This window comes from Branchiostoma floridae, chromosome 15 (assembly GCF_000003815.2).
Source record: "Branchiostoma floridae strain S238N-H82 chromosome 15, Bfl_VNyyK, whole genome shotgun sequence".
NCBI lineage: Eukaryota > Metazoa > Chordata > Leptocardii > Amphioxiformes > Branchiostomatidae > Branchiostoma > Branchiostoma floridae.
Genome location: NC_049993.1, coordinates 20751753 through 20762665, shown reverse-complemented (window position 1 = coordinate 20762665; position 10913 = coordinate 20751753). Strand labels below are relative to the sequence as shown.

Here is a 10913-nt window from a genome sequence, read left to right as displayed (position 1 = left end):
CGCATTTTGTATGACGTATGAACCGCCATTTGATCGGACAGGCGTTCCCTGACTATTTTACTTTTCTCGTGGACAAAAGTACATCAGGTACCATGTAGGGTCACAGAGAAGAAGTTGTTGACTAACCTGAGTAGCAAGGAAGCTGTCTTAAGTCTGCAAACGCCTTAAAGTCTCAGGGAGCCTGTCTTAACTGTGTCAGTCAGTGTGCCATTCAACTCTGCACTGAGGTGGTTGGACTACCTGAGGTTAATTTTAGACATTGGGTTCGGCCGACACTGCCTTTTGTCTTACATGCCCACAGGTGATAACAATATCTGTGGTAGTTAGTTGTGTCAGGCGTGTAAACATAATGAGTTGTTTTTGATGCTCTGTAAACTGCTAACATGTAATTCTGGTGCTACATGTGGTCCGTCAGCCAACTTCTTCTGTATTACCCTACACGATATAACGTTCTAATGTATTGTTTATCCGTGAGAAGTTGGAACGAGTATCCAATTGTTTGGTCTATAACGTTATGTTAAGATAAGATGGTGAAGGGATTTGATTCAGACCAGCACTTTCGTCATCAAAATTTGGACCAATCAGTATGAAGATCGGTGCGTTAATCGTATACATCCTATCACTGCAGACAAACAAAAACTGATAAGAGCCGCTAGGGGTCCTCACTGACACATGCAAGTGATTGAGATAACTGACATACAATGACGTTATATCATGATAACGCGAAAGTTTGATATAAGGATCAATAGTCACACTTTACTTTACTGCCTTACAGAGTAACACAGTTCAGCTGCCCTCATTATTGAGAATTCATTGAAAATATGGCCGTACAACTAACATCTGCTTGGAGTTTGCGTTGATGGTGTTTAACACCAACTATTAGAGTAACACACCAGCTCCACAGGCACACAGAGGCTGGAGACCACTTGACTAACACAGTTGATATTTCCTTAGTATTTACCATTTATTTAAAAGATGACAGTACATTACAACTAGGCAGCAAGACTGGGGATGGCTGCACAGAGATACAGACAATAACACAAACTAAAACAAACCTACTTATTAACTACACTCCACTGAGATACAGGAAACAATACAAACACACCAGCACATAATTACAACTGCAGATGTTACTAAAGTATAATTGAGTTGCACTTGTAAAAATGCTGTGAATATCTGCTCATTTTCTACAGTTTAAATATCTCAAGAAAACATCCATGTGTTTGATATAGGAGCACATTTCAATTTAGTATTAATATCACTTAGCGACTGTTATCTATGATTTGCCTTAACCAAGCAAGTCCGTTCATCAGGAATATGCATATTTTTCATTGAAATTGAATGTAATTTAACTATGTAATCTGACTCACCAATTCACGAGTGTATGGATTATTACATTGCAGTTATCAGTATCATATGAAACTAATATAAATTGTACAGTGAAATTCTTAATTTCAGCAAAATGAATCAAATCAAAGTCAATCTTTAAACATGAATTCCACACGTGTGTTAAACACCAAGTAATCAAAGTATTTAACCAAGTAATCAAACTATCCATGTCACCCTAACATTTGGTAAATATAAAATTATTGAAAGGTATAAAACTTTAAAAATTCCACACGCAGTTTGTTTTTATACATATAATAACAGGTACAATTGATTTACAAGAAAAGTATCCATTTTGGAGTAAAATGTTTATCAGTTTCTTGGAATTTTTGTTCTGTTTTTGCTTGAAAGATGTTGTTTCTCTCATATTGAACAAGGAATCTATTTACAAGTCTCCACGCTACATTTGATATACTAGAGTGGGTAGGTTGAGGGTCCTCTGTTCTCTACTGGTTAGAGGTGTTGGGACTCCTACTCAGAGACAATCAGTGTCAATCTTCAAAGTTAAAGTTAGGTGTTGTCTAATGTTGTAAGTCACGAGGCAGCAGGGATGTACAGTCGTGCTGCTGCTGACCACTGGGGTTCCTCAGGGGTTCATAGTGGTTTGGACTATCAGCACCAGGGGCAGATGCTGTCTGGGGTTGGTTAAAAACTGAATTGTCATCATTTTCATTCACGGTGACCTGGGAACAAGATTCAGCATCTTTAGCAGCTGCTATCACCTGGTTGTTCTCATATTCATGGGGTTGTGGTTCTGCTCTTGCTTGAGCTTGTGGATAGGCACCATTTTCAGGGCCCAGGGAGGGAGATGGAACTTCGTAATCATCGCTAAAGCTGCTGAGATGCTGCGTTTGTCTTGTCTTGTCTTTTGCTTGTGGTCTTTGAGACTGACTGAGGACGTCGTTATACTCTTCATCTGTCCTGGTGTCACCGCCACCGACTTTGCGAGCAGCTGCATCTGCTGACTCACTACGGGCTTCTGGTGTAAGGAGAGGAGGAAAAATCAACTGGAACTGTGGACCTTCTTTTGCTTGTGATTGGGCACCATTCTCAGGACACAGGGAGGGAGATGGAAACTCGTAATCGTCATGATGCTGCATTTGCTCTGAACCTAATTGAGGTCTTTGAGATGAACTGAGGACGTCGTCGTACTCCATCTCGTCTGTCCATGTGTCACCATCTGCATCTCCTGACTCACTATGGGCATCAGCCTGAGGGCCAGTTGGATTTTCAGGGGGAAGGGGAGGGGGCAAAACCGAATGACAAAGCCTGTCAAGACTCTGTGTGTTGCCTGTACCTTGGTGTTGACGGTTTGATTGGCTGATTTCGCCTATGGTTTTGTACTCTGGGTCATCAATTAGAAATCTAGGAATGAGCTGACTGTCTTCTGTAGCGGATTGTGATGTTTCAAATTGACTGTTTACGTTTGCATCTGTTGTAAGTGAATGCATCCTCATCTGGTTATTGCCAGTGGATGTGCCTGTGTTCCTCTTGTACATGCACCATAATGTCAAAGCAATAGTGGAAATAATAAATAGACCAAGAAAGACACACAGCGTGGCAAGAAGGGGCAGAGAAAGGAAGATGCCATTTCCAGTTGGACCAGCATTGCTATCCGTCTTTGTCGACTGAAAACCAAAAGCAAAGTCAGTACTGGCTGTTGACAAGCCCGGGTTAGTGTCCACAGCGGGTGCGTTGGTGGGTAAGGTTAGGAGCAATGTTGGTGCTTTTGCTGACTGAGGAAATGGAGAAGAACTGTCATCTATAGACAAACTAAGATTAGAGTCAACAATGCGTTTGGTGGTCGAAGTGGAGTGGACTGGTGTTGTCTCCTCACAGATCAGGTCTTCAGGACTTACATCCCGTAAGTATTGCCCTGTAAAGTTACCAGGTCCGGCACATCTGATTTTGGCTTCAAATGGGTAGGACCCGCTCATCCTCTGTCTAAAGGGAAGCATCCTACAGTCACACTGCCAGGGGTTGTTCTCAATTATAACAGTATGAAAGGAGTGGTCGGACCTAACATCAATGGAACCCAGTATGTCATATGCCACAGGGGAAAGTATCTGCAACTGGTTATGAGAAAGCTCCAAGCGCTGCATATTACCAAGCCCTACAAATATGTCAGCTGGGAGAGTAGATAACTTGTTCTGGGAAAGACGCAAGTACTGCAGATTGCCCAGTCCAGCAAATATGTCAGCTGTTAGATTGGTTAACTGGTTAGAGTTAAGATACAATGTCTCCAGATTACCAAGCCCTGAAAATATGTCAGCTGGTAGATTGGTTAACTGGTTAGAGTTAAGCGACAATGTCTCCAGATTACCAAGCCCTGAAAATATGTCAGCTGGTAGATTGGTTAACTGGTTAGAGTTAAGCGACAATAGCCACAGATTACCAAGCCCTGAAAATATGCCGGCTGGGAGAGTTGTTAACTGATTCTGGTAAAGGTACAAGCGCTGCAGATTAGCAAGTTCTGCAAATATGCCAGGTGGCAGACTAGTCAACTGATTCTGGTTATTAAGGTACAAGTACTGCAGATTACTGAGTCCTACGAAGATGCCAGCTGGCAGACCTCTGGTGGTTACCTGGTTGTGACCAAGGTGCAAATACTCCAGGTCACCAAGGCCCACAAATGTGTCAGGTGTGAGACTAGTTAAATGATTAAAGTTAAGGTACAAGTGAGTTAGGCTGGTTAAGTTATGGAACGTTTTGTTTTGGATCATGGAGATCTGATTGGAACCAAGATCTAATCTTGTCAAGCTCTTGTACCTTAAGAAATCAGACTGACTTATGTTTGTGATGGCGTTGTACTGTAAGTCAAGCCAAGTGATGTTTGTAGGCAGGTCCTGAGGAACACTGGTGAGGCCTCTGCTGCTGCAGTCACAGAATGATGAACAGCTGCTGCTGCAGGCTGCGGTCGGTCCAGCTTCCTTCAGGATGATCAGCAGAAGAACCAGCATCCTCCTCGCTTTGTTAGACATACCGGGATGTAGCCTAATATATAATAGAGATAAGATACATTAGCATGAAATTTAGACTGTGTTGGGAGGGGGTTTGACAAATTATAAAAATTCACTCTTCCAATAGGGCTAGTATGTGCTCATTTCCAATGGCCTGAACCACCTGTACCAAAATTTCATACCAAAATGGTATTTGCAATGTTTTAAGTTCACTTTGGGCTGACACAGAGTGCAGTGTTAAACACACTTGAATGAAACACAGTCATTTAAGATCAGTGGTAGTAATCTGACATCACTGCAGCTGAGCCGGGTGGCCCTGCCCCTCGTCAAGGATGTGCTGTACTGCCCCCTAGCTGGGGCTGATAGCACTGCAGCTGTGCACTAATGCCCCCTTGCTAGAGCAGATAGTACTGCAGCTGTACGTCGATGAAGTTTAGACAACCAGGTAAATAAGATATGCCAAAAAGCAGTTACTCAAACAACTGGATATGATTTTGGAAACAGTCAGACGTTTCAGCTACCATCCAGTAGTTTTCGTCGGTGACACTGAAGAGATCTTGTTGGAGAGATTTTTTTTTTATATCCTAGCTATGAATTGATATACAAAAGAGATCTAGTTGAAGAACAGGTTTATCCTAACAATGAATTGATATGCAAAAGTCAGGAAGACAAATGTTTCAATTGTCCAAATGCGACAAAGGTAAGACAAAGAAAGACTATATTGATGCAATGAATCAATTAGCTCCTGTTGTTTTAGTTACAGGAGCTAAAAGCTTTGTTGCGGGGCGGGCGGTGTATGGTCGGGCTATGTCCCAATTGCCGGAAAGTTCCACATGTATATCCTCTCTAACTCCCCTTTCGAACCAGCGGGGTTCGCGGTCTAAGATATCGGTGGATTGGAGGTTGACAGAGTTGATTGAGTAACTGCTTTTTGGCGTACTACTACTGCCCCCTAGCTGGTGGTGATGATACGGCAGCTGTTCCGGGTAGCCTTGCCACTCTGCCACTCACAACTTATGTACAGTGCAGTATTGCCCCCTCGCAGGCGCTGATAGTACTGCAGCTGTCCTCAGGGCTCTGCGGCTCATGTTACACTTCCTACTTCCCTGTTGCCATTTTTACGACGTATGAACCAAGCATTTGATTGGACAATTGTTCCAACTACTTTGTTTCTGGATTTCAACTACTTTGTTTCTGGACTTAAAATTCATCTGATGTAACAGAGAAGGTGTTGATTTGCTCACGTCAGTAAGGAAGTTGTCTTCAGTCTGCAAACTCCTTAACGTCTTGGGGAATCCTTCTTAAGGGTGTCCTTCAACTCAGCGCTGAGGTCACCAGGTGGTTGGACTACCTGAAGTTATAATTATAGATAGTTGGGTTCGGCCGACACTGCCTTTTGTGTTACATGCCTACAGGGGATACACAAATGTATCTGTGGTAGTTAGTTTAATATGTGCCAGCCGTCTGAACATAACCGGGAGTTGTAATAAACTGTAATTCTTGAGATTTTGCGGTTTTATGTTCTCAGTGTTAAAGCCACACCGTTTCAGACCTTGAAATCTCGTTTCTATGATCCTGTAAGAGTTCCTAAGAAGAACTGATCCTTTAACTTGATAATATCTGTTTAATGACTCGTATCAAGCAAGTGTCGTCTCACACTGACACTTCCTGTTTCCTTGTCGCCATTTCCTTATGACGTATGAACCAAATACAATTGTTTCTACAATTTTACTTGTTATGGACTACAAAACATGTAGGGTAACTGAGAAAAAGTTGTTTAATCGAAGTTATTTAAGAAGTGTGTGTGTGCATTGTGTGTGTCTGTTTATTTGTGTATGTTTGTGTGTCTTTGTGTCCGTGTATGTGCATGTGTGTGTGTGTGTGTCTGTGTATGTGCCTGTTTGTGCGTGTGTGTGTGTGTATTCTTGTGTGTTAGTGTATGTGTCCATATATCTGTAAGTGTGTGTGCCTGTTATTTTCTTACAACCACCCGAGTCAAAATCTGACCACAGCAAATTGTAATTAATGGTGATGATGCGCTTTCATTCGTTGATTCACAGATGTAAAAGCGGATGATGATTTACCTGAAATAACACTCACAACGTACAGTTACACGAAAACCTGAAAACAGTGTTCTAACCACTTGATATTGTCCCTGTTTCCTTGTCACTATTTTGTTGTGACATTGTAACCAAAAATTTGACTGGACAGTCGTTCCAACTATTTTAATTGTCAAGGACAAAAAGACAAGCACCATGCAGCGTTGCAAAGAAGTATGGAAGTAAGTCTTCAGTTTTAAAACTACTTACAGTCTCAGGGAATCTTTTTTGAGATTGTCTTGATTCTGTCTCATGGGGTGGTTACACCACAGGAAGACTCTACAATTTGGGTTCGGCTAACACCCAGTTTAATCTCTTAAATCATGCCCACAGGGCGTGGCAGCTACAGGTGCCAGCCTTCTGAACATAATGAGTTGTTATGATCTGGGAAATGTTATTAGCTAACAAGGTGCATTTGTGTTGTGTGTGTGTGTGTGTGTGTGTGTGTGTGTGTGTGTGTGTGTGTGTGTATGAGTGTTCGTGTGTGTGTGTGTTTGTGTGTGTGTGTGTTTGTGTGTGTGTCTGTGTGTCTGTATGTGTATGAGTGTTTGTGTGCGTGTCTGTGTGTGTATGAGTGTTTGTGTGTGTGTGTGTGTGTGTGTGTGTGTGTGTGTATGTCACAGCGTATGTGTGTGTGTGCCTGCTATTTTCTTACAAGTATCTCTCCTAACACATAAAGGTATTACTTAAACAAAATTATTTGATGGTGATGGCACACTTTGCTTCGTTGTTTCGCAGATGTAAAAGGGTATAAATATTTTTATCTGAAATAACGAAAACCTGAAAACAGAGATCTAACCAAGTGTTTGTCCCGGTCCCGGTTGTGACGTTGGAACCAAATGTTACATTGGACAATCCGTCCAACTATTTCACTTCTCAGGGAATTAGGTAAACAGTTACACCAGGTACCATGTAGGTTACAAATAAGAAGTTGTTGACAAACCTCATTAGGAAGGAAGTTGTCTTCATGAAACTCCTTAAAGTCTCAGGGAGTCTGTCTGAAGTATGTCTGTCCCAACTCAGCACTGAGGTGGTTGGACTACCTCAAGCTCGAAGTTAGCTAAAATCTTGGCTCACCTAACACTGCCCTCATTGTATCACACGCCCGCAGGTGATGACTTTACCTGTCAGATAGCTAACGTTACATGTGCCAGGTCTCTGAACAATTGTGATGATCTGATCCCCTCCCTTCTCTCTCCAGTGACCCCTGACGGTACCCCTGCGTCCTTATTGCCATTTTGTTGTTACCTTGGAACCAAACATTTGATCTGACAATATTTCCAACTTTTACTTATCATGTCACAGAGAAGGCATGATTTACTAACCTCAGTAAGGAAGTTGTCTGAAAACTCCTTAAAGTGTCGGGGAACCCTGCTGAAGGGTGTCCTTCAACTCAGCGCTAAGGTCACGAGGTGGTTAGACTACCTGAAGCATGAACGTTAAGACACACCGTTTCAGACCTTGAAATCTCCTTCCTATGATCCTGTAAGAGTTTTCTAAGAAGATTTACTGTTCCGTTAACTTGAAATTAACGATAAGATCTGGCTGATGACTGGGTGTCAACCAAGTGCCACCTTTATGACAAAGACGCTTCCTGTTTCCTTGTTGCCATTTCCTTATGACGTATGAACCAAATCGGACAATTGTTCCATCAATTTTACTTGTTATGGACTGCAATACACCAGGTACCATGTAGGGTAACTGAGAAAAAGTTGTTAAATTGAATTAAGAAACGTGGGGAAAATACCAGCTAATCTTCCTACGCACTGACGCATACAAATACTCATTCTTCCCTAGAACCATTCCGAAGTGGAATGCCCTGCCTGGCATGGTGGTAATTGCTCCCACTGTCCTTTTATACCAGGCAGGAGGGCTGCCCTCCCTAACCCAGGACCTCACACCCCCCCACCCCACCCCCCCCCCACGTTGCGGGGCTATTTGGGGGTACTGATGATGATGATGGTGGTGTGTGTCCGTGTGCGTGTGTGCCCGTGTGTGTGTCCTTGTATTTGTGTCCGTGTGTGGGTATGTGTGCGTGTTCGTGCGTGTGTGTTGTGTGTGTGTGTGTGTACATGTGTCCCACCATGAGAGAAGAAATCAATCTCAGTATAGAAGGAAGTCTTCAGGTTTGAGTCTTCTTTTAGTCTCAGGGGATCTGTCTTGATTCTGTCTTTCAAGTCACTACTGAGGTCATGAGGTGGTTGAACTACCTGAGGATAGGTTTGGGTTCGGCTAACAGTCAGCCTATTGTCTTACGTCACATCCACAGGGTGTGGCAGCTACAGATGCCAGTCTTGTGAACATAATGAGTTTTTAGTGATGCTCTGTTAACTGCTATCAGGGCTTGGGATCTCTTTTTTTCTATACTCATATTCAGCTAACTCTGTATCTTTGTGTGTGTTCTGTATGTGTGCGTGTGTGTGTGCGTGCGTGTGTGCGTGTATGTGTGTGTGTCACAATGCATGTGTGACTGTGTGTGTGTGACTGTGGGGGGGGTGTCGCAGTGTGTCATAAGGGAAATCTTTTCATTATAAATCTCATTTTTGGGCATTCTCGTCATTTTACAGTGATTTTTCATAAATTGACAACGCTGCAATTGTCAATAACATGTTCATTTAGTCTAGAAACGCAAAAGTGCCGCACGTCAGTGTGAGTGCAAGACAAAATCGGCGAAATTAACACAACAGTGCCGCAGTGAACGAACGCAGCAATGCCGCAAGCGTGCCCCACGTCTAGTGAGAGGGGACCTTAAACCTAAAAACAGAGATCTAACCAAGTGTCTAATTCCCTTCCCCCTCTCTCCAAGTCACCCCTGACGGTACCCCTGTGTCCTTATCGCCATTTTGATGTTACGTTGGAACTCAACATAATAGATCAAGCGATACTTCCAACTATTTTACGTCATATGGACAAACATTCATTAGGTATAATAATACCGTGTAGGGTCACAGAGAAGAAGCCGTTCGACTAACCTCAGTATGGAAGGAAGGTGTTCAGTCTTCAAAGTCCTTTAAGTCTCGGAGAGTCTGTCTTTGGTGTGTTGTTCAACTCGGCACTGAGGTGGTTGGACTACCTAAGGATTATATAGGTAGGGTGTAGCTGACACTGCCTATTGTATAACATGCCCACAGTTAATACCAGTTAAGTCCTTTTTCTAGTTAAGACCTCCAGTCATAACCTTTTCCCTAAACACAGGAAGTATCGACTCGGAGGTTAATTACAGACGATGCGCTTGTGTTACGTCATGGCCACAGGATATACCTGAGGTAGCGTCCGTGTGCACAAGAATGGGTTATTTGTTTGATGCTCTGGAAGCTATACTGATATTCAACTAACTCTTTTCAGTCTGTGTGTGTTTGTTTATGCGTGTGTATCCGTGTATATATGTGTGTGTGCCCGTGTATGTATGTATGTGTGTGTGTGTGGTGTGTCCGTGAATATATGTGTGTGGGGGCCGTTTATGTATTTATGGTTGTGTGTATTGTGTGTGTATGTGTCCGTGCATATATCCAGTCCTAACTTTATCCTGAACTTGTGTATATGTATGTGTGTGTGTGCGTGTGTGTGTGTGCTTTTGTGTTGTGGTGTGTGTGTGTGTGTGTGTGTGTGTGTGTGCTTGTGTGGTGTGGTGTGGTGTGTGTGTGTGTGTGTGCGTGCGTGTGTGTGTGTGTGTGTGTGTGTGCCTGTTATTTTCTTACAGGCATCCGAGACTCGCCTAATCAACATCTTGCCACAGGAAAATGTAATTAATGGCGATGTTAGGCTTTCATTCATTGATTCACAGATATAAAAGCGGATGATGATTTACCTGAAATAACACTCACAACGTACAGTTACACGAAAACCTGAAAACAGTGTTCTAACCACTTGATATTGTCCCTGTTTCCTTGTCACTATTTTGTTGTGACATTGTAACCAAAAATTTGACTGGACAGTCGTTCCAACTATTTTAATTGTCAAGGACAAAAAGACAAGCACCATGCAGCGTTGCAAAGAAGTATGGAAGTAAGTCTTCAGTTTTAAAACTACTTACAGTCTCAGGGAATCTTTTTTGAGATTGTCTTGATTCTGTCTCATGGGGTGGTTACACCACAGGAAGACTCTACAATTTGGGTTCGGCTAACACCCAGTTTAATCTCTTAAATCATGCCCACAGGGCGTGGCAGCTACAGGTGCCAGCCTTCTGAACATAATGAGTTGTTATGATCTGGGAAATGTTATTAGCTAACAAGGTGCATTTGTGTTGTGTGTGTGTGTGTGTGTGTGTGTGTGTGTGTGTGTGTGTGTGTGTGTATGAGTGTTCGTGTGTGTGTGTGTTTGTGTGTGTGTGTGTTTGTGTGTGTGTCTGTGTGTCTGTATGTGTATGAGTGTTTGTGTGCGTGTCTGTGTGTGTATGAGTGTTTGTGTGTGTGTGTGTGTGTGTGTGTGTGTGTGTGTATGTCACAGCGTATGTGTGTGTGTGCCTGCT

The 10913-nt window shown here is 42.8% G+C and overlaps 1 protein-coding gene across 2 annotated transcripts; it reads right to left on the bottom strand.

Moving 5' to 3' along the window:
* Positions 1–1003: 1003 nt before the first annotated feature.
* On the bottom strand, positions 1004–10037 carry LOC118432546 (leucine-rich repeat transmembrane neuronal protein 3-like). 2 transcript variants are annotated; one of them, XM_035844165.1, is made up of 3 exons: positions 9418–10037; positions 5591–5697; positions 1004–4380 (listed from the first exon to the last, which is right to left on the bottom strand). In XM_035844165.1, the coding sequence occupies exon 3, from the start codon at positions 4365–4367 to the stop codon at positions 1908–1910; it is 2460 nt and encodes an 819-aa protein (XP_035700058.1). In that variant the 5' UTR covers positions 4368–4380; positions 5591–5697; positions 9418–10037; the 3' UTR covers positions 1004–1907. The 2 variants fall into 2 exon arrangements, with proteins under 2 accessions (XP_035700058.1, XP_035700057.1); XM_035844164.1 differs by lacking the exon at positions 9418–10037 and adding an exon at positions 7389–7659.
* Positions 10038–10913: the final 876 nt, after the last annotated feature.

Bases quoted from the DNA above. Each gene is read 5' to 3' on its own strand.
- LOC118432546 (XM_035844165.1), bottom strand. From the start codon at position 4,367: ATGTCTAACAAAGCGAGGAGGATGCTGGTTCTTCTGCTGATCATCCTG.